The sequence below is a fragment of the Vulpes vulpes genome, chromosome 3 (genome assembly GCF_048418805.1).
Source record: "Vulpes vulpes isolate BD-2025 chromosome 3, VulVul3, whole genome shotgun sequence".
NCBI classification, from domain to species: domain Eukaryota; kingdom Metazoa; phylum Chordata; class Mammalia; order Carnivora; family Canidae; genus Vulpes; species Vulpes vulpes.
This window is the reverse complement of record NC_132782.1, coordinates 75371670-75394290: the sequence shown is the minus strand read 5'-3', so window position 1 is coordinate 75394290 and position 22621 is coordinate 75371670. Positions and strand designations below refer to the sequence as shown.

At 39.0% G+C, this 22621-nt stretch overlaps 1 protein-coding gene across 8 annotated transcripts in view; it reads right to left on the bottom strand.

Moving 5' to 3' along the window:
- The window catches only part of CRCP (CGRP receptor component), a 70251-nt gene that overhangs the window by 15512 nt on the left and 32118 nt on the right, over positions 1–22621 (bottom strand). For 3 of the 8 annotated variants that reach the window (XM_072752762.1, XM_072752761.1, XM_072752763.1), the window contains one exon: positions 18859–19036. In XM_072752762.1, the coding sequence (XP_072608863.1) occupies positions 18890–19036 (147 nt within the window). In that variant the 3' untranslated portion in view covers positions 18859–18889. Of the gene's footprint in view, positions 1–7566; positions 11737–16983; positions 19037–22621 lie in introns of those variants that run through there. The other 5 variants (XM_026017488.2, XM_026017491.2, XM_026017489.2 and 2 more) reach the window with 3 other exon arrangements.

Genomic DNA, 22621 nt, shown 5'->3' with positions numbered 1-22621 from the left:
ATCTTAATCTATTTAGAAGGGAGAAAAACATTAAAAACATTTTTTAACATCAAAAAAGTTTTTTCTAAGATTTTACTTATAAGTAATTTCTATAGTCAATGTGGGGCTTGAACTCATAACCCTGAGATCAAGAGTCACATGCCCCACTGAATGAGCCAGCTAGGTGTCCCAAGAAAAAAACATTTCTTTTTCCAAAAATTTTATTTTATTTATTTATTTGAGAGACAGAGTGCACACACACAAGTGTGGGAAAGCGCAGAGGGAGAGGGAAAGGCAGAGAGTGAATCTCAAGCAATCTCCCTGTTGAGCACAGAGCCCAATCTGGGAGCACGGAGCTCTCAATTTGATCCCACAACCGTAAGATGATGACCTGAGCTGAAATCAAGAGTTGGATGCTTAACCGACTGAGCCACTCAGGTTCCCTGAGAAAAAAACTATTTTAATTTTAGAGGAGTCTAATAGAAAAGAACAAAATGAATTGACTGAAAATGACAAATATGTAGGATAGACAAAGAAGAGCCAGTACAGAACATCACATTCTCTCAAGCTGAGAATGAAGCAAGTAAATAGAATAAATATAAAAATCAAGAAAAATGTAAAAAAATCGATATATAAATCTTAACATAAAATATGTGTAAATCAAGAAAATATGTAAAACAAAAAATTAAGAAAATGTTCCTGAATTGAAGAAAAATAATATTTGAAACTACACACACACACACACACACACACACACACACACACACCATGTACCTAAGAATACTTGACGCAAACAACACTATTAAGACATATTCTGGAGCACCTGGGTCTCCAGTCAGTTGGCCGTCTGCCTTCTGCTTAGGTCATGATCCCAGGGTCTTGGGATGGAGATCCACATTGGGCTCCTTGCTCTGCAGGGAGCCTGCTTCTCCCTCTCCCTCTGCCTGCCACTCTCTCACTTTGTGCTCTCTCTCTTTCTCTAATAAATAAATAAAATCTTTATATTAAAAAAAGACATATTCTCATAAACTCACTAGACTGTCAGAAGAAAAAAAAATCCTTTGGGCATCAAGGGAAAAAAAGAAGTGGTTTATATGAGAAACAAACGTGGGTATTGCCAGACTTTTTTTAACAGTACAAGAAAAGAAAATGTGGCCCAAGGATTTTATACCCAGCAAAACTGACTCCAAATATAAAGATCACTTACTATTATCAACATGCAAGAGCTCAGGGAATACTGTTTCATGAGCTCTAACTGAAAAATCTACTGAAGAACAAATTTCAGATAATCAAAATGAGACATATGAACATAGCATAACCCAAACGAGAGATTTGAATATAAGGTATGGCAAGCGACATTATAGATACATATAGTAAGTTGTGGAACTCAAATTAAACAGAGGTTAAAAGAGGAAGGAATGGTTATATTTCTGGCCATGTTTGTATAGATTGGTTATTATAAAATACAGAGTAAAAGGGAAAGCAGATATGAAAAATATATTTTTTGGGGGGGGGACAAAAAATATATTTTTAAGTATTTTTAGTAATTATATCAGTAGTGTATTACTATTGTTATTCTGAGACTCTCGTATAGGTAAGGTGGGTAAAGCAAATAAACAATTATGAGACATTCTAATTCTATCCTCTAGAAGAGTTTAAGTAAAAACCCTGAATGTGAAGTGGAAGTATCATCAGGATGACCTCAGAAGTTACCTTTATCTTTAAAAATGTACATAGACATGTATGCATATATTTATATAAAATACATGTATATTATGTACATATCATCCTAGCATATATATTCATATATGTATGTATTTTGTACACTTATATATATTTTCATTTTTAGTTAAAAAATGTATTTATTCATGGGAGACACAGAGAGAGGCAGAGACCATAAGCAGATGGATGTGGGACTTGATACCGAGAGGTCACGACCTCAGCCAAATGTAGACGCTCAACCACTGAGCCACCCAGGCACCCCTTATTTATTTTTATAATATATCTTATATGTATATATAAATTCTTAGCTGTCTTGACTGAAAATGCCTAGAAATGAGGTAGACACAATGACCAACCAGTGGCAGTGTGGATAATGGTCTCAAAATACTGCTTTGCACTAGAAGAAACCAGGGCTTTTTGAAGAAATGGATGATTCAAAGATAGGAAAGGTACAAGATGAGCCTGGAACTCTTTGCATATGTCAGGGCACAAGGAAGCTCTCAGAGAAACTCAGGAGCCAACTTTGAAAAGGCTTCCATGGGCCAGAGGACAATTTGAGCTGCACTAAGGATAATAATTATATAGACTGAAACCCATCAATAATAGTTAAGTCCAAAAGGTTAAGTCCAAACAGTACTTAAAACAAACAGAATTAATTGGTCACCTTTGGAAAATGTTTAGGAGCCAATTCATAATTTTGAAGATAGATAAGTAAAAGGAAAGAATCAAACATGTATCTTGCTTTCCCTACATGAACTTTACTCCTAGGTGGAGGGTAAACAAAAATCTATTAAAAAAATAATAAAATAAATGTTAATATCTTTTGTGCTTAAAAGAGAACATTTCCTCTTGTTCTTTCTTTTCAGCATTTCCTTTAAAAACCTGAAATTATAAATGCTTTCTCTATCTCTCTGAGATATATGTAAATCTTAAACAAGTTAAAAAAGATCTCTTGCCAGTTTTTCATACCAAGAATGCCTTCTTGGAGGCCAGTAAAACTGACCATTATTGAAATGTGAATTTGTCTCTTTGGGATGTTAAACCTAGGTGCTTGGCTCTTAATGTAACATCCTGATTGTCATAAAGATGGGAGAGGAAAAAAAAATGATGGGAGAAGTTTTATTTTTCCTTTAATAAAGACAATTAACACATATGTAATGGATTTTATTTGCCTGGCTATATGTAACAGGATTTATTTTTCTTTGCAGTCTCGTTGATGGATTGCTATTATGTGCACTGCAGTCTGGTTTAATGCTTGTTCAATAATGAGACTATATCCTTTCCTATTTTGTAGGAGCAAATTTCTGTGTTGGCAGGAGATCTGATTTATAGATACATTTCCCCAAAATGGGTAACCAGTAGTAGATGAGGAAAAATATGTCATTATAAAAATATTTCATTTAATAAATAAAGAAAAAGTGATAGAATTAGAATACCACCATTGTGCAACCCCTGGTGAATTAACAGATCCAGGCACTAGTATTAACGCTGCTAGTATCATAAACAGACAATACAGACACTATATGCCTCTTGCTGAAAGAACACAATACCACCTGTATAGAGTCTTGCCAAAGGGATCAAACCTAAATCTGACCAAGCCTCTGGACTCAGTTGCTAAAGTGCTGGAAAAACTTGAGAACATGTTGAATTGCTCTATGAGTATGCCATCAGCAAAATCCAGGCCGCTACAGGAAACTCTATAGGTCAAACAGCCTGGGATCGTCATCATAAAATTTTAAGAAGGGCATGGTGAGTGATCTTGAAGATTAAGAGACTTAAAAGGTATGTTTAAAAAAATAACAAAAGTGCGAGAGAAAACTATTGTGGTAGGGGATGCACACTTGGGTAACAAAATTATAAAGAAACCCAGTGAAGTGGCTACCATGAAGTTCAGGACTGTGGACACTTTATGCAAGAGGAAGGCAATTGTATGTGGGACAGGATGAAAGGAGGGTTTCCAGGGTGGCTGGCAAAGTTCTGTTTCTTGACCTGAGTGGTATTTATACAGGTGAATTCATTAAGCTATAAATCATAATCGTAAATTCTCTTTATAATCCAACTCCTTATAATTCACATGATTTATGTGGCATTTTTTGGTATCTGTGTTTTATTTTACCATTAAAAAATGTTAAGATTATTTAAACCAAGTCCTTTTTTTTTTTTTTAAAGATTTTATTTATTTATTCATGAGAGACACACAGAGAGAGAAAGAGACAGAGACACAGGCAGAGGGGGAAGCAGGCTCCCTGTGGGGAGCCCGACCTGGACTCAATCCCCGAACTCCGGGATCACGCCCTGAGCTGAAGGCAGATGCTCAAGCACTGAGCCACCCAGGTGTCCCTAAACCAAGTCGTTTAATCATTGTCTCCCCAGAAAATTCTGCATGGAATTAAAATAGAAGAGACTTGCTAATGAACTGGATTGAGGCTGGAATCAAGAGGGACTTCTATTTGTGTAACAGGGCAGGTGGGCATCACGAAAACACCACAAGGCCATGCATAGCTTAGAACTAATAACCAGCAATTGTTTCATTTATATCAAGGAGAGAATACTTCAGCATAAGATGATCAGGAAGGACTTTCTGAAGAAGGGAGGAAATGAGCCAAATCTTAGAATTTGGATTTTTTTGGGACGCCAGATCAACTCAGTTATCGACACCACCCTGAGATCATGATCTGAGCTGAAATCAAGAGTAGTCGCTTACTAAGCCACCCAGGAGCCCCTAGATGGGGCTTGATCCTAGGACCCCTAGAATTTGGATTCTAACAGAAGGTACATAGTACAAGCAGATGGCACCCTATACACAAAAGCATATAGATGAGAAAACACAAACATCTCTTGAAGGAATGTTCTTTCCTTCACTGACCAACTTACTCATCCTTTAAGTCCACACATTATTCTCTCCAAGAACCTTCCCTGGTTCTCCCAGACTAGGTTAGATTCTCCATTATATGCTCTCTTGGCTCATTTTAATTTCCAACTCTTAGCACAGTCATAATTAAATGACAAGCTGTGAAATAAGTCATTTAACATCTCTTCTTCTAGAACAGTGACTCTGGATGTCAGAGTCACATCATATCGCTACTCCCCAGCCCTAAGCCTTGTATGGTAGACACTCAAAAACTTGAGTAAATAATGGGTGAAACCATTCAGCTGAAATGGAGGGTTGTGCAAGAGACTAATAAAATTGGGAAATTTTATTGGGAGGCAGATTATGAATGCTCTAGAATGCTAGGGTTAAATGCTTAGATTTTTATCCTTTTTTAAAAAACTTAAACAACAGAAATTTATTGTTTCATAGTTATGGAGGCTAAAAGTTCTAAATCCATTACATTCAGCAACTTCCAGATGTCAAGAGGGCTGTTTTCTTCAAAGAGCTCTCTCCTTGGCTTGCTCATGGCTGCCTTTGGCATGTGTCTCTTCACATGAACTTCTCTCTATGTGTATCTATCTCTCTGTGTCCAAATTTCCCTCCTTTATTCCCTAAGGTTTTATTTATTTATTTGAAAGAGAGAGAAAGAGCACAAGTTGGGGGAAGAGCAGAGGGAGAGGGAGAAGCAGGCTCCCCACTGAGCAGGGAGCCCAACATGGGGCTTGATCCCAGGACCCCAAGATCATGACCTGAGCCCAACGCAGTCGCTTAACCCACTGATCTGCCTTAGGCACCTTCAAATTTCCCCTTTTTATAAGGACTCCAGTCGTATTGGATTAAAGTCCACTCTAATGACCCCATTTTAACTTAAACTCAAAGAATCCTATTTCCAAAATAAGGTGACATTCTGAGGTACCAGTGTTAGAACTCCAAAATATATTTTTTTTATAGGGGACACAATTCAAACCATAAAGTATGGCTAACTCCCACTCAACATTTGAGACAGTTTGAAAGTTTTATTTGGGATGCCTGGGTGGCTCAGCGGTTGACCTTCTGCCTTTGGCTCAGGGAGTGATTTCGGTGTCCCAGAATCGAGTCCCACATGGGGCTTCCTGCATGGAGCCTGCTTCTTTCTCTCTCTATGTCTCTGCCTCTCTCTGTGTGTCTCTCATGAAGAAATAAAATCTTTAAAAACATTTTTTTTTTCAAAGACATATAGTATGTTAACAAATACACGAAGTTTTACTTTTTAATATGATGTAGGCAAACAATATAGCTTATATTCGAAAAACAAATTAATCAGAATACTGAGCCTTATATTCCTAAGTAACAAGATTTCAATCTTTTTTTAAATTAAAAAAAGATTTTATTTATTTATTTGAGAGAGAGAGCACACACAGAGAGGGAGAGCAGGAGCTTGATGTGGGGCTCGATCCTAAGACCCTGGCATCATGACCGGGGCTACCCAGATGCCCTAAGATTTCAATCTTAATTCAAGGATATAGTCTCTGTAAGTGGTTTTCAGAGCACATGCACAGGAATATGACCCTATTCTGGAGGAAATCTGAAGCTTGATAGGTCTGATTGTATTAGAATGAGTGCCTATAGCCCTACCCTTTTGTCTGATCTTGAGATCCATGAGTTGGCTTCTAAAGTTCTTAGTAATTCAAGGATTGAATAGAATACAGTGTAAGAATCACTGATCTAAAGGACAGAAAGTGAAGACTCTGAATACATATTGTTTTCTAAAAATCCTTGTTTTCCTCTATTAACCAAAAAATAATAATCTCTGAATTTTGGTCTAAATATTTTTGTATTCAATATTTATTATTATTTTTTTATTTATGATAGTCACAGAGAGAGAGAGAGGCAGAGACACAGGCAGAGGGAGAAGCAGGCTCCATGCACCGGGAGCCCAACATGGGAGTCGATCCTGGGTCTCCAAGATCGTGCCCTGGGCCAAAGGCAGGCGCCAAACCGCTGCGCCACCCAGGGATCCCTGTATTCAATATTTAACTTTCTACTGTCATGATCTAATTATGTATGTATATAGTTCAGAATTTTAACTGCCATAATTTATTTATTTTAAAGATTTTATTCATTTATTCACGAGAGACACAGAGAGAAAGAGAGAGAGGCAGAGACACAGGAAGAAGCAGGCTCCATGCAGGGAGCCTGACGTGGGACTCGATCCCAGGTCTCCAGGATCAGGCCCTGGGCTGAAGGCAGCGCTAAACCGCTGGGCCACCTGGGCTGCCCAAGCTGCCATAATTTAAACCAATGCAATAGTTTCCGTTAAACTATCAAAGCCATTCAACATGTTCTTGGCACTATGAGAATGTATCTTTTTTCTTGGTTCCAGGAGGCTTGGAGACAAAGTCAGTGCTCAGCTTTTTTTTTTTTTTTTTTTTTTTGAGATCTTATTTATCTATTCATGAGAGACACACAGAGAGGGCAGAGACACAGGCAGAGGGAGAAGCAGGCTCCCTGTAGGGAGCCAGATGTGGGACTCGATCCTGGGACCCCAGAATCACACCCTGAGCTGAGGCAGACACTCAACCACTGAACCACCCAGCCATCCCAGTAAGTGCTCAGTTTTAACTACACCACTATTTCTGGTTAACAAATCTTCTGCCTTCTACTCTAGTTTCCTAAACATATTTTATTGGAGTAAAATATACATAACATAAATTTACCATTTTCACTATTTTTAAGTCTACAATCCAATGGCATTCAGTACATTTACCACCATCATCTCCAGAAGTTTTTCATCTTTCTAAACTAAATTCTGTACCCATGAAATGTAACCCCATTATCCTCTCTGTCCAGCCCTTCCCTGGGACCCACCATTCTACTTTCTACATCTATGAATTTGGCTGTTCTGGGTATTTCACATAACTAGAATGATACAACATTTGCACTTTTGTGTCTGGGTTATTTCACTTAGCATAATGTCTTTAAGTTTCAATCATGTAGCATCTGCCAGAATTTCATTTTTTTAAAGATTTTATTTATTTATTCATGAGAGACCCAGAGAAAGAGGCAGAGACACAGACAAAAGGAGAAGCAGGCTCTCCCCAGGGAGCCTGATGTAGGACTCGATCCCAGGACCCTGGGATTACCACCTGAGCTGAAGGCAAATGCTCAACCACTGAGCCACCCAGGTGCCCCCAGAATTTCATTCTTTTTATGGCGGAATAATATTTCTGTATGTGTGTGCATGCACACATTTTGTTTATTCATCCATCAGCTGATGCTTGGATTGTTTCCATATATTGTTTATTGCAAATAACCAAATGCTATGAACATGAATATACAAATCTGTTTAAATTCTTTGAGGTATATACCCAGAAGTGAAACTGCTGGATGATATGATAACTCTGTTTAACCTATTGAGGAACTACCATCCTATTTTCCACAGTAAAAGCACCATTTTACATTCCCAAAGCAATGCACAAAGATTCAAATTTCTCCACATTTTCATGAACACTTGATCTTATAGTGGTTTTGGTTTATATTTCCCTAATGACTAATGATTTCAGCATCTTTTCACAAGGTTGTGGAACATCTCGATATCTCATTTGGAGAAATGTTTATTCAAAACCTTTGCCCATTTTTGAATAAAGTTTTTTTTTTTTCTTGTTGTGTGCTAGCAGTTCTTTATATATCCTGGGTATTTTTTTTTAAGATTTTAATTTATTCATGACAGACACAGAGAGAGAGAGAGAGAGAGAGAGAGAGGCAGAGACACAGGCAGAGGGAGAAGCAGGCTCCATGAGGGGAGCCCAATGCTGGACTCCATCCCAGGAGCCCTGAATGTGACCTGAGCCAAAGGCAGGTGCTCAACCACTAAGCCACCCAGGTGCCCTGCATCTTCTTTAATTTCTTTCAGCAACATTCTGTAGTTTTCCATGTACAAGTCCTACATCTCCTTGGTTAAATTTATTCCTAAGGAATTAATTTTCTTCAAAGTTATTGTAAATGGTTTTCTTGATATCTTTTTCAGATTCCTCATTATTAGGATATACAAATGCAACTGATTTTTGTGTGCTGACTTTGTGTTCTGTCACCTTAACTGAAATTGTTTACTAGTACTAACAATGTTTTTGTGGAATCTTTATGGTTTTCTACATGTTATCTGTCAACAAAGATAATTTTACTTCTTCCTTTCCAATTTAGATGCCTTTTATTTCTTTTTTCTGCCTAATTGCTCTGAAGAGGACTTCAAGTACTATGTTGAACAGAAACGGCAAAAGTAGGCATACCTTTCTTGTTCCTGATCTTAGAAGAAATGCTTTCAACCTTTCACTATTGAGTATGATGTTAGCTGTGGGTTTTTCCATGTGACCTTTGGTCAATGATGTATAATCCTTTTAATATGCTAATATGTTGTTGAGGTTTTTGCATCAATATTCATAAGGGATATTGTTCTTTAGTTTTCCTGAAGTGTCTTTGTCTGGCTTTGGTATCAGGGTAATACTGGTGTCATAGAATGTTAGAATGTATTCCCATTCTTCGACTTTTTGGAAGAATTTGATAAATATTGGTGTTACTTCTTTAAATGTTTAGTAGAACTCATCAGAGAAGCCTGGGCTTCTGGGCTTGTTGAGTTTTTTGGTTATTGATTCAATATTTTTAGTTATAGTCTATTCATATTTTCTATTTCCTCTTGATAATCTTGGTAGGTTGTGTGTTTCTAGTAATTTGCCCATTTCATCTGCGTTATCCAATTAGTTGGCATACAATTATTCATAGTACTTTTTTATAATCTTTCTAATTTCCATAAAATTGGTAATAGTATCCTCACTTTCTTGCTGATTTTAGTAATTTGAGTCTTCTTTTTCTTCTTAGTCAACCCAGCTAAAGTTTGATCAATTTGTTGGTTTTTTGAAGACCTGATTTTTGGTTTCATTGATTTTTCTATTCTCTACCTGCTTGCTATGCATAGAATTATTTGTGTCCTCTCAAAATTCATATGTTGAAATACTAACCCCCAACGTGATGGTATTTGGAGGTGGAGTGTTTGGGATGTGTTTAAGTTAGGAGAATGGAGCCCTCATGAATGAGATTAGTATCCTTTTAAAAGAGAACCCTCCAGAGCTCCCTCCCCTCTTCTGTCATAAGAAGACAGAAGATGGTGGTCTATGAATAAGAAAGTACATCCTAACCAGACACCAAATCTGCTAAGGCCTTGATCTTGGACTTCCCGGCCTCTAGAACTGTAAGAAATACACTTCTATTGTTTATAAGCCACCCAGTCTATGATATTCTGTTATAGCATTCCAAACAGTCTAAGACATTGTTTCAATCTTTATTTCCTTCCTTCTACTAGCTTGGAGTTTAGTTTGTTCTTTTCCATTCCCTCAAGGAGTAAAGTTATGTTGATGATTTGAGATTTCATCTTTAAATTTTTTATTTTATTTTATTTGAGAGCAAGCAGGGGTGGGAGGGACAGAGGGAGAAGGAGAGACCATTTTTAAGCTCATGGGGCTCAATCTCACAACTCTGAGGTCATGGCCTGAACCAAAATCAAGAGTCAGATGCTTAACCAGCTGAGCCACTGAGGTGCCCCTTAAATCTTTCATCATTTTTATGTAGGTATTTACAGCTACATATTTCCTCCTTAGCACTGTTTATGCTGAATCACATATATTTTGGAATGTTGTGGTTTTGCTTTCATTTGCCTCAAGATATTTCATAACTTCCTTTGAGATTTCTGACCCATTGGTTTAAAGAATGTGTTATTTAATTTCCACATAATTATGAATTTTTCAGTTCTCCTTCTGATTTCTAATTTCATTTCATTGTGATGGGAAAACATACTTTGTATATTTTCAATAGGTTTGAAATGTATTTACTTGTCTTGTGGCCTAACCTATGATTTTTACTGGAGAATGTTCCATGTGCACTTGAGAAAATTGCTAGGTGGAATGTCTGTATGTCTGCTAAGTTCAACTGGCTTATAATATTGTTCAGATCTTTTATTTCCTATTGATTCTATCTCGTGTTCTATCATTATTGAAAGTGGTACTGAAATTACTCTTACTGCAGAGCTATCTATTTCTGTCTTGAATTATGTCAAGTAAGTCCTTTCCTACCAGCCATTACTTTAAATGTAAATGGATTGGGACATTGTCTGGGTGGCTCGGTGGTTTAGCATCTGCCTTCTGCCCAGGGAGCACATTTCATAGTTAAGTCTGATGCCTGTGTTTCCTCATGGAAGATTCCTGCCACCTCCTTTTCTTTTGAATGGCCCAGGTTATCCTGCTGCTTGTGATTTTTTGGTTGAAAACTGAGCAGGTGAAAAATAGCCTCTTTTTCCAGTCTTTGAAGACTGGGTCTGTGCCAGTGTATTCTTTTACTGATTAGTAGAATATGTTCTGAGTTTTGGGATCAAACGAGAAAGCTAAGTCTTCAAGGATTTCAGTGTGTATCCCACCTGGATTTGCAAACCTTTATCTATTTCCCCCTTTACCTTCTTGCTTTTATGTCTTCCAATTTCACTCCAATTTCTCCTTGGGGCCACAGATGCTCTACTATGTGTCTCCATCCACAATGTCTTGCCCCAGGTGTCTGTGAGCCATAATCACTCTAGAGATTTTATGAGCAGTTCCTTCCACTTTATGCTGAGTTTCCTCTGCAGAACTCCAATTATGGGAAAAAGAAACCAGTCCTTCAGGCAGCTCCCAGATAAGTTAGTACACTGCAAATAAGGTTTGCTCTGCTCCCTTCAATTTGAGGTGGGGCAGGGTATCGGAAAATGGGCTGTTGCCTCCTCCAGATCAAGACAGCCCATAAGTGAAGGGACAAGGATGAGCCAAACTTTCATTTTTCCTACTATTTTCAATGTAGCTTTTACTTGATTGGACATTCACTTGGTTACTGTAGACTTTAGCCTGTTTTCCTGAGCTACCTCAACCTTACTGTATAATTTTTGTAAAGGTTTTACTTATTTGAGAGAGAGCAAGAAAGCACAGAGGGAGAGGGAGAAGCAGACTCCTCGCTGACCAGGGAACACATGCAAGCAGCCTTAGTGTGTGGTAGGTAAGGCAGTCAAAACTGAACACACTCCATAAGACTTCTGTATCATGCTAGTGGGAAGAATCTCAACCAGGATTGGGCACGCCAGCTCTTGAAGCATTTATGGAAAAATCCCAGATGTCCTGCAGAAAAGTAAGGTACAGTGAGGATCTCATGAAGAAGGTTGTTGGTGGATAGGGAACCCTCTTCTCCCTACTCTAGAACCATCTAAACAAAGGGTCAACAAATAATAGCTTGTTGCCTGATTTTGTAGTTTTACTGGAACATAGTCACACTTACCTATTTATCAATTATCCATAGCTGCTTTCATGTTGTAACATCAGAATTAAGTAGTTGTGACAGTAATACCATGAACCGCAAAGCCTAAAGTATTATCTGGTCCTTGCTGACTCTTGTTCTAAACAATATAGTGAAGTCTAAAGGGGCTAGAGACTGCTGTAAATGACCATATTTAGTACGGGCCAAAGATGACAGATAACTAAGTAGTCCACAGAACCTGACTGATGAAATTTAGTAGTCACTGTCTTTTCATGGACAGAAGGCTTGGAGGAAAATAGGTTTCAACAAATGGATATCCACATGCAAAAAAGTGAAATTGGACCCCTTCTTTGCACTATACACAACAATTAACTCAAAATGGATTGAAGACTTAAATGTATAAACTTTTAAAAAGTTACAGAGGGGTAAATATTTATGATCTTGATTTAGGCAATGGATTCTTAGATATGATACCAAAACCAGAAGGAACCAAAGGAAAAAAAGATATGCTGGATTTCATCAAAATTAAAAACTTATGTGCTTCAAAGATACCATCAAGAAAGTAAAAAAAAAAAAAAAAAAAAAAAAAAACACCAAAAAATGAAAGAAAATATGTATCTGTTAAGGGTTTAGTACCCAGAATATATAAAGAAATCTTGCAATTCAACAACAAAGACAAACAATTAGAAATGGGCAAAGGAGAAGAACAAGGGGACCAACACTACATGACTTCAAAACTTAATACAGTAATCAAGACAGTGTGATATTGGTGAAAGTACACAGACAGAACGGAACATAAGAGAGCCCAGAAATACCCATACAAAGAGAGTCGACTGATCTTTGACAAGGGATCAAAAGCAACTGGATGGAGAAAGGACAGTCTTTTCAACAAAGGGTGTTGGAGCAACTGGATATTGACATGCAAAAAGAAATTGTAGATACAGATCTTACATTTTTTGCAAAAAATCACTCAAAATGAATCAGATCTAAATGTGAAATATAATGTTATAAAACTCCAAAAGATAACATAAGAGAAAATCTATGTAACTTCACCATGATAATCTAGCCTTCACAATGACTTTTTAGGTATAATATTAAAACCATGATCCATGAAAGAAAAAATGGACAGGTTGGACTTCATTAAAATTAAAAATTTTTTGTTCTGTAAAAAACTGTTAAGAGAATAAAAAGACAAACCATGGACAAGGAGAAAATACTTGCAAAACACTTATTTTTGATTTGGTCTAGTATCCAGAATAAATTTTAAAAACCACTTAAATCTCAACAAAAAGAAAATAACCTAATTAAAAAATAGGCAAGAGATCTCGACATTAATAAAGATATACAGATGTCAAATAAGCATATAAAAACATGAATATTTTATGTCTTGGAATTGCAATTAAAGCAACACAACACTGGGACACCTTGGTGGCTCAGCGGCTGATAGTCTGCCTTCAGCTCAGGGAGTGATCCCAGGATCCGGGATAGAGTCCCACATTGGGCTCCCCGCAGGGAGTCTGCTTCTCCCTCTGCCTGCATCTCTGCCTCTCTGTGTCTCTTATGAATAAATACATAAATCTTTAAAACAACAACAAAAAACAACACGATACCACTACATACCTATTAGAACGGCCAAAATCTAAAATACTGACACCACCAAATTCTGATGAGGACACAGAACAAAAGGAACTCTGATTCATTGCTGCTAAATGGTATAGTCACTTTAAGACGATCTGGCCATTTCTTACAAAACTAAATATACTCTTACTCTATGACCCAGGTATTTTGCTCCTTGGTATTTACCAAAATGAGCTGAAAACTTGACCACACAGGTGTGTACACAAATGTTTACAGTGGCCTTTTTTGATAATTACCAAAATCTGGAAGAAATTAAGGTGACCTTCAATAGGCAAATGGATAAACAGGTACATCTAGACAATGGAATATTATTAAATACTAAAAAGAAATGAGCTATCATGCCATTGAATGACATGGAATAATCTTCAATGCGTATTGCTAAGTGAAAAATCCAATTTGTAAAGACCATATGCTCTAAAATCCAACTATATGACATTCTGAAAAAGGCAAAACTGGAGACAGTAAAAATACCAGTGGTTTTAAGGGACTCAGGGGAAGGGAGGGGATGTAACGGATGGAGCACAGGGTGTTCTCAGGGCATGGAAAATATTCTGATGATAGTATAATGGTGGAATACACATATTTGTCAAAATTCATTTTATGTATGCATTACTGCACTTTCTAACGTACAACACAAAGAGCGAACCCTAATGTAAACTATGAATTTTACGTAGTAAAAGTTTATCAATGCTGGTTCATCAATTGTAATGAATACACTACATTAATGTAAGATGTTAATAACAACAGAAACTCTTGGGGGTGGGAGCAACGGCCCATATAGGAATTCCCTATACTTTCTGCTCAATTCCTCTGTAAACCTAAAAATCCTTGAGAAAAGTCTGTTTTTTAAATGCAAAGGATTTTTTTATTTTTTTTTTATTTATTTTTTTTTAAAGGATTTTTTTTAAAAAGATTTTATTTATTCATGAGAGAGAGAGAGAGAGAGAAAAGAGAAAGGCAGGCAGAGACACAGGCAGGAGAAGCAGGCTCCATGTAGGGAGCCCAATGTGGGACTCGATCCTGGGTCTCCAGGATCAGGCCCTGGGCTGAAGGTGGCCCTAAACTGCTGGGCCACCCGGGCTGCCCAATGCAAAGGATTTCAATAGGCATTTCTTTAAAGAACATACAAAAATGGCCAATAAGGACATGCAAAGATGTTCAACTTTAATAGCCATTAGGGAATTACGAAGCAAAACCACAATGAGATAGCACTTCACAACCACTAAGATGGCTATATTCATAAGAGGGACAAGAGAGAGACTGGATTCCATTATGCACTGCTGGTAGAAACATGATATGGAAAACAGTTTGGCAGTTCATCAAACAGCTAAACAGAATTATCACATGATGTAACAACTCCACTTATACGCAGGAGAAAGGAGAACGTAAGTCACAAAAATTTTGTACATGGATGTTCTCAAAAGCATATCTATAAAGAGCCAGTTATGAACACACCCCTAATGTCCACCAACTGATGAATGAATAAACAAAAGTGGTATATCTATTCAATGAACTATTATTCAACCATAAAAAGCAAAGGTACAACATATCTGAACCTTAAAAATATGCTGAATGAAAGAAGTCAGATACAAATGGCCACATATTGTATGGTTCAATTTATACGAAATGACCAGAATAGGCAAATACGTAAAGTAGAAACTAGATTAGTGGCTGCCAAGGGCCTGTGGGGAAATGTTAATGAAGAATGACTGCTAGTGGGTATGGGGCTTCTTTTTGGAATGAAAAGAATTCTGGAATTAGAAGTGATGTTTGTATAACCTTGCAATAAAAGGGCAAATTTTATGGTATATAAATTGTATCTTAATTTAAAAACTACACAGAAGGATCTTAAGCAGTTTTACTTCTTATCTCATTCGTTGTTGTGTAATTACGGTTGATGATTCTTTTCAGAGTATGTGATGTTTTACAGTTTATCAAGAAACGATCTATTTACATGCGTGTTAAATTCACTTCAGGGGAGAAAATGATTTAGCAAATATTATGATGGAGCATTAATGTAACTACTAGGGCATAAGCTTTTGAAAGCTGGCACACAATGATTAATTAGTGAAATGGCATCATTTTATGAACAAGTCCTGAAGAAACGGGAAGTCTTCTGAGGTGGCAGTGGGTCATACTGTAAACTTTTAAAAAGATTTTATTTACTTATTTATTTAGAGCAAGCCATGTGGAGGGAGGGACAGAGGGAGAGCCACAATTTCAAATAGACTCCCCATTGAACACGGAGCCCAACGTAGGGCTTGATCTCCCAACTCTGAGGTCATGATCTGAGCCAAAATCAAGAGTCTGATGCTTAACCAACTGAACCACCCGGCTCCCTCACACTGTAACATTTAAGCAAAAGGGGGCAAGGAAAAAATATGTGGATAAATCTCTAACTAAGGGTCAATTTTTAAAGAGCTCTGTAGTATCTTCTTGAAAGATAACTAAGAAAATCTTCCTGTGTCAAAAACTAAGGCTTTCCCCTAAAGAAAATTTAAAGCTTGGGAAAAAAAGGTGAACTGAGAGCTTAGGAAAATCTGGAACAAAGGAAGACTGGTTGACCTAAAAATATATCCAGCTAGTCACTGAGCTAGACACTGGCATTAGTCTGCCTTCCTCACATGCCTGCCCCAGGTCCCTGTAGAGCTGCCTTTCCTACAGTGACTACAATGGATGTTAGCCTCTGTGTGGGACATAATTCAACTGTCAAGTACACATTCAGTAACATTCACAGAGGCCAAGAACAAGCATATGGATGTACTTTTTTTTCTTTTTAAAGAATACAATAGTCACATGGTCAAGAACTAAAACCACGTAGAAGGATATAAAATGAAAAGTAAGACTTCTAGGCTCCCCAGCTCTTCTTCCCAGATGTGATATGGGTTAAGTTTCCCAATATTATATTCTATTTGTTTCCTATAAAGGTTAATTAGCCTTCCAGAACCTGCCATTATCAGAAACTGAAGTTAAATTAAGGTCCCAAATACAGAAGCTTAAAATTTTCTTGCAATTGAAAAATAGATGACACTAAATAGATTCAACTTTTAAAAAAAATTATTTATTCATGAGAGACAGAGAGAGAGAGAGAGAGAGAGAGAGAGAGAGAGAGCCCGCGCAGCGACACAGGCAGAGGGAGAAGCAGGCTCCATGCAGGGAGCCTGATGTAGGACTCAATCCCGGGTCTCCAGGATCCTGCCCACCCTGGTCTGAAGGGGGTGCTAAACCACTGAACCACCGGGGCTGCCCTCAACTTCTTTTTTTAATAAATAATCCACACGGGGATCCCTGGGTGGCTCAGCGGTTTCGCGCCTGCCTTTGGCCCAGGGCACGATCCTGGAGTCCCGGGATCGAGTCCTGCATCGGGCTCCTGGCATGGAGCCTGCTTCTCCCTCTGCCTGTGTCTCTGCCTCTCTCTATGTCTATCATAAATAAATAAAAATAAATCTATAAAAAAATAAATAATCCACACATTTTAACTTTTAAGTCAGATTTTATTTCTTTCTATCCATGGCAAAACAAAGTCCTCAAGGTTTTTTTTAAAAAAGATTTATTTATTTATTCAGGAGAGACAGAGAGAGAGAGGCAGAAACACACACAGAGGGAGAAGCAGGCTCCCTGTGAGGACTCGAACACAGGATCCTGGGATTGTGCCCTGGGCCAAAGGCAGATGCTCGAACGCTGAGCCACCCAGGCATCCCACTCTTCAAGGATTTATAAAAATACCAAAAGTTGGTGGTCACTTGGAAACAATTTATTATTAACTAGATTAATCCATTAAGAAAATGCACAGAATACACTGAAGGTTAAAATAAAACAGTGACACAGGTACCCAGATGACATCCTGACAAATCAGCAGTTCTTGGTAAAACTCCCAATAAGGAAGAGAGATTTTAAAACAAATGCCCTGCAAATTCCAGTTTTGCCTGATCCTCAAATGATAAGGTTAAGAATGACCTAACTGCAATTGGCAGGGGTAGTGGGGAGGTTGAAATAATCTGGGAATTGCAAGGGGGTGGGAAATAATCCAATTAAATAGCAGCACTGAAAGTATGTAATCTCACAACAAAATGAGTGCCGATTTGGAAAGTTAATGTCTGTATTTTCTTCCCCAAATGGGGAGCAGGGCAAATGTGGGAAATTCGCTTTCAGCAGTACTCCTAGGACCTAAGGCAACCACAAGTCTGGAGCTACTGAACTCTCCAAAACCTCAATATCAACAAACTCTTCACATGATCATTAGCCTAATATTTTACTTATTTATTTTTTTTAAAAAAGATTTATTTTTATTTATTTATGAGAGAGAGAGAGAGAGAGAGAGAGAGGCAGAGACACAGGCAGAGGGAGAAGCAGGCTCCATGGTGGGAGCCCAACGCGGAACTTGATCCTGGGACTCCATGATTGCGCCCTGGGCCAAAGGCAGGCGCGAAACCACTGAGCCACCCAGGGATCCCCCCTATCCTAATATTTTAAATTGAAAAACTGATGTAACCTTGCAATAGCCAACAAATTCAAATTCTTATTAGTCAACCTCTAGTTCTTCATATTCTGTCCCTATCTGTGCCCTTTCAAAAGATGCAATCTGTCCACTGTGCAAGTGAGGCTCAAGTGAGGCTCACCTGGCCTCAAGAGGCAGTGTGTACCCGGGGCTCCTGTCGGTGGTAAGGCAGCCAACGCTGTACTTCTTTGTCACTGTCACTCAGTCGGTCTGCAGTGGTTTTTCAACTAGAATGGGCTGGTGCCCTAACACTGAAGAATAAATAGTGAGCTGGGAAACAACACCCCTGCCAGGAGAGGAAAAGAGCCTTCAGACCTGAGGAAGGCTGGACAGGCCAGTCTTCTCTTATCTTTGATGTGCTGGAGGAGAAGATTCCTCTAAGGTAAGCCAAGTTCAGTGGCTCATTCTAACCTAGAGCAACTTTTTGCTACTCTGGGAGTTTCAGGCCATCTAACTGGATTCTTCTAACTCAGCTCTCACCCCAACAATGCTCAGCGCCCCTGCTTGGGAAGCTCCTAGGGAAGCAGATGAAACTAATTAGGACATAGCCCATCAAAGGCAACGCAAGCATTTTACCAGCTGTGCACAGGGCCCTGCCCACAACTATGGCAAAGGCCACAGAAATATTTTTACCACAGAGGGTTGCACATTGTCCTCTTTGACTCTGTCCTCCTCTCTGCCCTGACAGCCTGTCTTCACCAGGTTTCATCTCCCAGAGGCACATGTACTTCTTCTTAGCTTATTTTTGTGATTTATCTGACCAACCATGAAATCAGGCCTATTGGGATAAAGGGTAAAACCAAATGAAAAATCATCTGGATGTCTGGGAAATGGCTGCTGGGCTTTTCACCTTCACGAGGCAGCTGGCTGGCTGTGCTCTTCTATGCTGGGTCCTCTTCATCCACTGTCATGTCATTCGTGTTTTTCTTCTGTTCAGCCTCTGGTCCCGCAGGCAGAATGCTCGTGACGGTATGGAGGAGGGCTTCGATTTGCTCCTCTGTGAGCCGTTCTTCACTCTCTTCAACCATCTGCAGAAGAAAACCTCCAAGGGTTACAGATGAGCCAACAGGCGGTGTCCAGGCTGCCCTCCCCACCCATGCTGTTTCTAGTCCACTGGCCTCTGGCACGCTAGCTCCAGAGCCTCCTCAGGTCTCTGTGTTCTCTCCACCCTGGCTCTGAGGGAGGGAGAAGCCAGCTCCAATTCCTATGCAACTGTTCCAAATGGGTCAGGGCAAAAAGCAAGTTGCAGGTTAGCATTTTTCTTCAAATAAATAGAAAACCTCAATGGTTCTATACCCATGCACACTTGAATATGCTTTGTATGCAAAGAAAACTCACTTCTGGGGAGTGAAATAGCATTTTATATACTTTTGTAGTTCACAACAAACACAACTGTAACTTATAAACTATATCAACAACCCATCTGACAATTGCCCACTGTGTGCCAATTTTTTATTTTTTTCTCATCCCCACTTCCACTGCCACTAACAGCTCTTTAGGGAGCTCACATGTCCAAGTGCACATAGCACTTCCTATCTGTTATTTCTTTTAGCCCTCACAACAATCCTGGCAAAAGACAGAACGAGCACCTCAAGTTGGGCCTGCCCAACACTGACACCTACAATCAAACACACACCATGTGGCCTTGATTACCTCCTGGGAATGTGAAGCAAGAGTGACGGCTGGGAAACAATCCCCTGCTGCCTCACTAAATTAGATCCACTTAAAGCCCAGTTTGATGTGTCCTGGAAATCTACACACTGATAATCCACAATTATGAGCCAGTTTTCTTAGCTGTACCTCTAGTTCTCGAATATATTAACGAATACAAATATAGTCAACAATGTTTTTAAGAGCAATATACAGGCAGTCAAATTACTTACCCATGTTCACTTAGGGGCACCAGCCACCTATCATAAACAGCTAAAGGTGTCCAGGGTTCTGTTCTGTGGCATTTCCCACAGCAACCTCTGAGATCTGGTGACTAGGACCAAGAGGAGTTCCAGAAAGAAATCCCAGCAGATTTAAATAAAACAGGATAACAGGCTAGACTTCGAACCCTGAAGAGGGTTTTGGTCTGACTGCCTCCCTTTACAGAAGCTAATCAAGTCAGGTGATGTGTCTAAGATCACATCACGAACTCCTGGCAAAACATCAGTCTCTTCATTCATCTAGGGTACAAAAATGTTTCTACAACCAGAGAATCATCCTGAGTGTTCTAGGGTGGAGAAGACCCTGAGTGAACCAACAGGGCTAATTCTCATCATGCTGTGAAATAAAACGACCATTTCCTAAAGATTCAAAAGCTCCATAAAGTATAACCTCTACTGAACAAGAAATAATCCTCAAAAACCCATTTTTAAAACCAGACATGCTGGGACACCTGGGTGGCTCAGTGGATGAGCATCTGCCTTTGGCCCAGGGCATAATCCTGGAGTCACGGGATTGAGTCCCACATCGGGCTCCCTGCAAGGTACCTGCTTCTCCCTCTGCCTATGTCTCTGCCTCTCTCTCTCTCACTAATAAATAAATAAAATCTTAAAAAAATAAATAAATAAAACCAGACATGCAAAATTACAGTGTGTAAAAGGAAGTAATTTAACAGAGACTGTCTCCAAAATATGAAGGAGTTGGAAAGGGGTATATCCAATTTGATTATTTAACCCTAAGAAAAGATGATCTCCATTTGAGAGAGGAATGTCTCCAAATTTATAAATTGCCATGTGCAGTTGATTATGAACTGCTTCCTGACTCAGGGGAAGCAGGAAAGGAGATTTAGACTAGTCTTAGAACACTGACAACTTCCCACCAGTATTTGTGCAGGGGCTTTCCCAGAATCACTGCCACCAGAGCTTCTCAAGCATGTGGAAGTCAGGACAATTTATAGATGAGTAAGTGTAGGCTCAGCATTGTAAAGAAAACCTGATCTGGGTCTTACAGCAAGTAGGGAAAAGTCTTTGCCTTTGGATTCCAGCTCTTTCTAGAACACCATGGCTCTATCCTTTCCTCTCTCAGAGAGGCAGACTAGAGTTATATGACTTCTCAGAGGCCTCATTTTTAGAAAACCAAATAGAGAAGACTTGAACAGACCACCTTCTTGCATCCTGATCACTGCGTGTGGCAGATGCAATGATGATCAGGTGTCAGCTGATAGGCAATAGGGCTGAAGAACAGAAACTTTCCTTTTCAAACCAAGATTCCCAGTCACAGGAAAAAAAACCTAAACCTCATTAAGCAAAATGAAAACACATTTATACAAAAAAGAAACTCAGAAACCAAAAACTCACTAATACCTCTTGGGTCTCTAAGATAAAATGATACTAACTGTATTACTCCTCACCTTTTCTTCCCAACACAGAAGAAACTGAGCCCAAAGAGACACAAAGCACCACCTCAACGTTCTCAAACACCCAAGGTTTCAAGTTGTTTGGAACAGAAGGGTGAATGAGATGTAAAAATCCAAAGTATTTGCAGATGAGTCAACGCTAAATTTTTATCATATACCAAGACCGTTATCAATTCCTAGGAACTGTCAAATGGGCTGCTATACTCCAAAAATGGTGTCTCTCATTCTGAGCTGCCAAGGCCAACTTCCTACATTGCCAGAACAACTTGAACCTAATAACTATGGACACTTCTAGCTATTTGACCCAGAACAGTTCACTTAACCTCTGTAAATTTCAATTTTCTCTAACGTAAAATGAATGTAACATCCACAGTTAAGGACCAAATAAGAACACATATTACAGTGTTTTGTAAGCCATAAGATGATACAATCTAAGACATTTATAATCACTAACTTCCAACAGGCGTATATGGCAGTACTGTTGAGGACAGTGGCAGGACGGGGACAGAATCACAGAAGTGGGGGGCAGGCTCCTGTGGATCTGAGGCTTACCACAAACCATGGCTGAGGTGTAACCAAAAGTAGCTTTACCCCCCAAAACTGAATACAAATGCTGGATGCTGGAAATACTTTGGACACAGGGAGAATAATGGTTGTAAGGTTAATGTAAGGATATTCTCAAGTCTTCTGTACTTCACACCCTTTGTGAAAACCTCATTTCTGATCCCTCTCTTATGAGAAGAGATATTGTCACTGGGATTTGCTATCCTTTGTAGCCAAATCCCAGGCTGGGGAAAATCTGACTATAACATGGTCCAACTGCTGAGAAACAACATACTGTATTTATCAAGACCTACTACCTACCTGTGAAAAGGAGAAAGGAATGGACAGTCTGAGGGGACACCACACACTTCTTTCTTCTTACTATGCAAAAGCACATGGCTTGGAGGAGAAAGTAAGGTGCTGAGTCAGACAGACCCAATTTGCCACTCACTAGCCAAGACTATGGTGAGGGCATTAAAGGTGACGCCTACGAAGCCCATGGCATACAGCAGGCACTCTTAATAGCAGCTAATCATACCAAGTAATGATAGAGCTTTCTACAGGCTCTGGGATGAGATCATGCTAATCTTCATCTCCTCTCTCCATCTGTCATTAAGCCATGAATAACATATGTTGCTGATTAAAGTTGGAGGAGCTAACATGTGATTTTTAACCCAGATGGACATGGATTAGTTTCTTGCTGTTTTTTTTTCTAAGATGAATC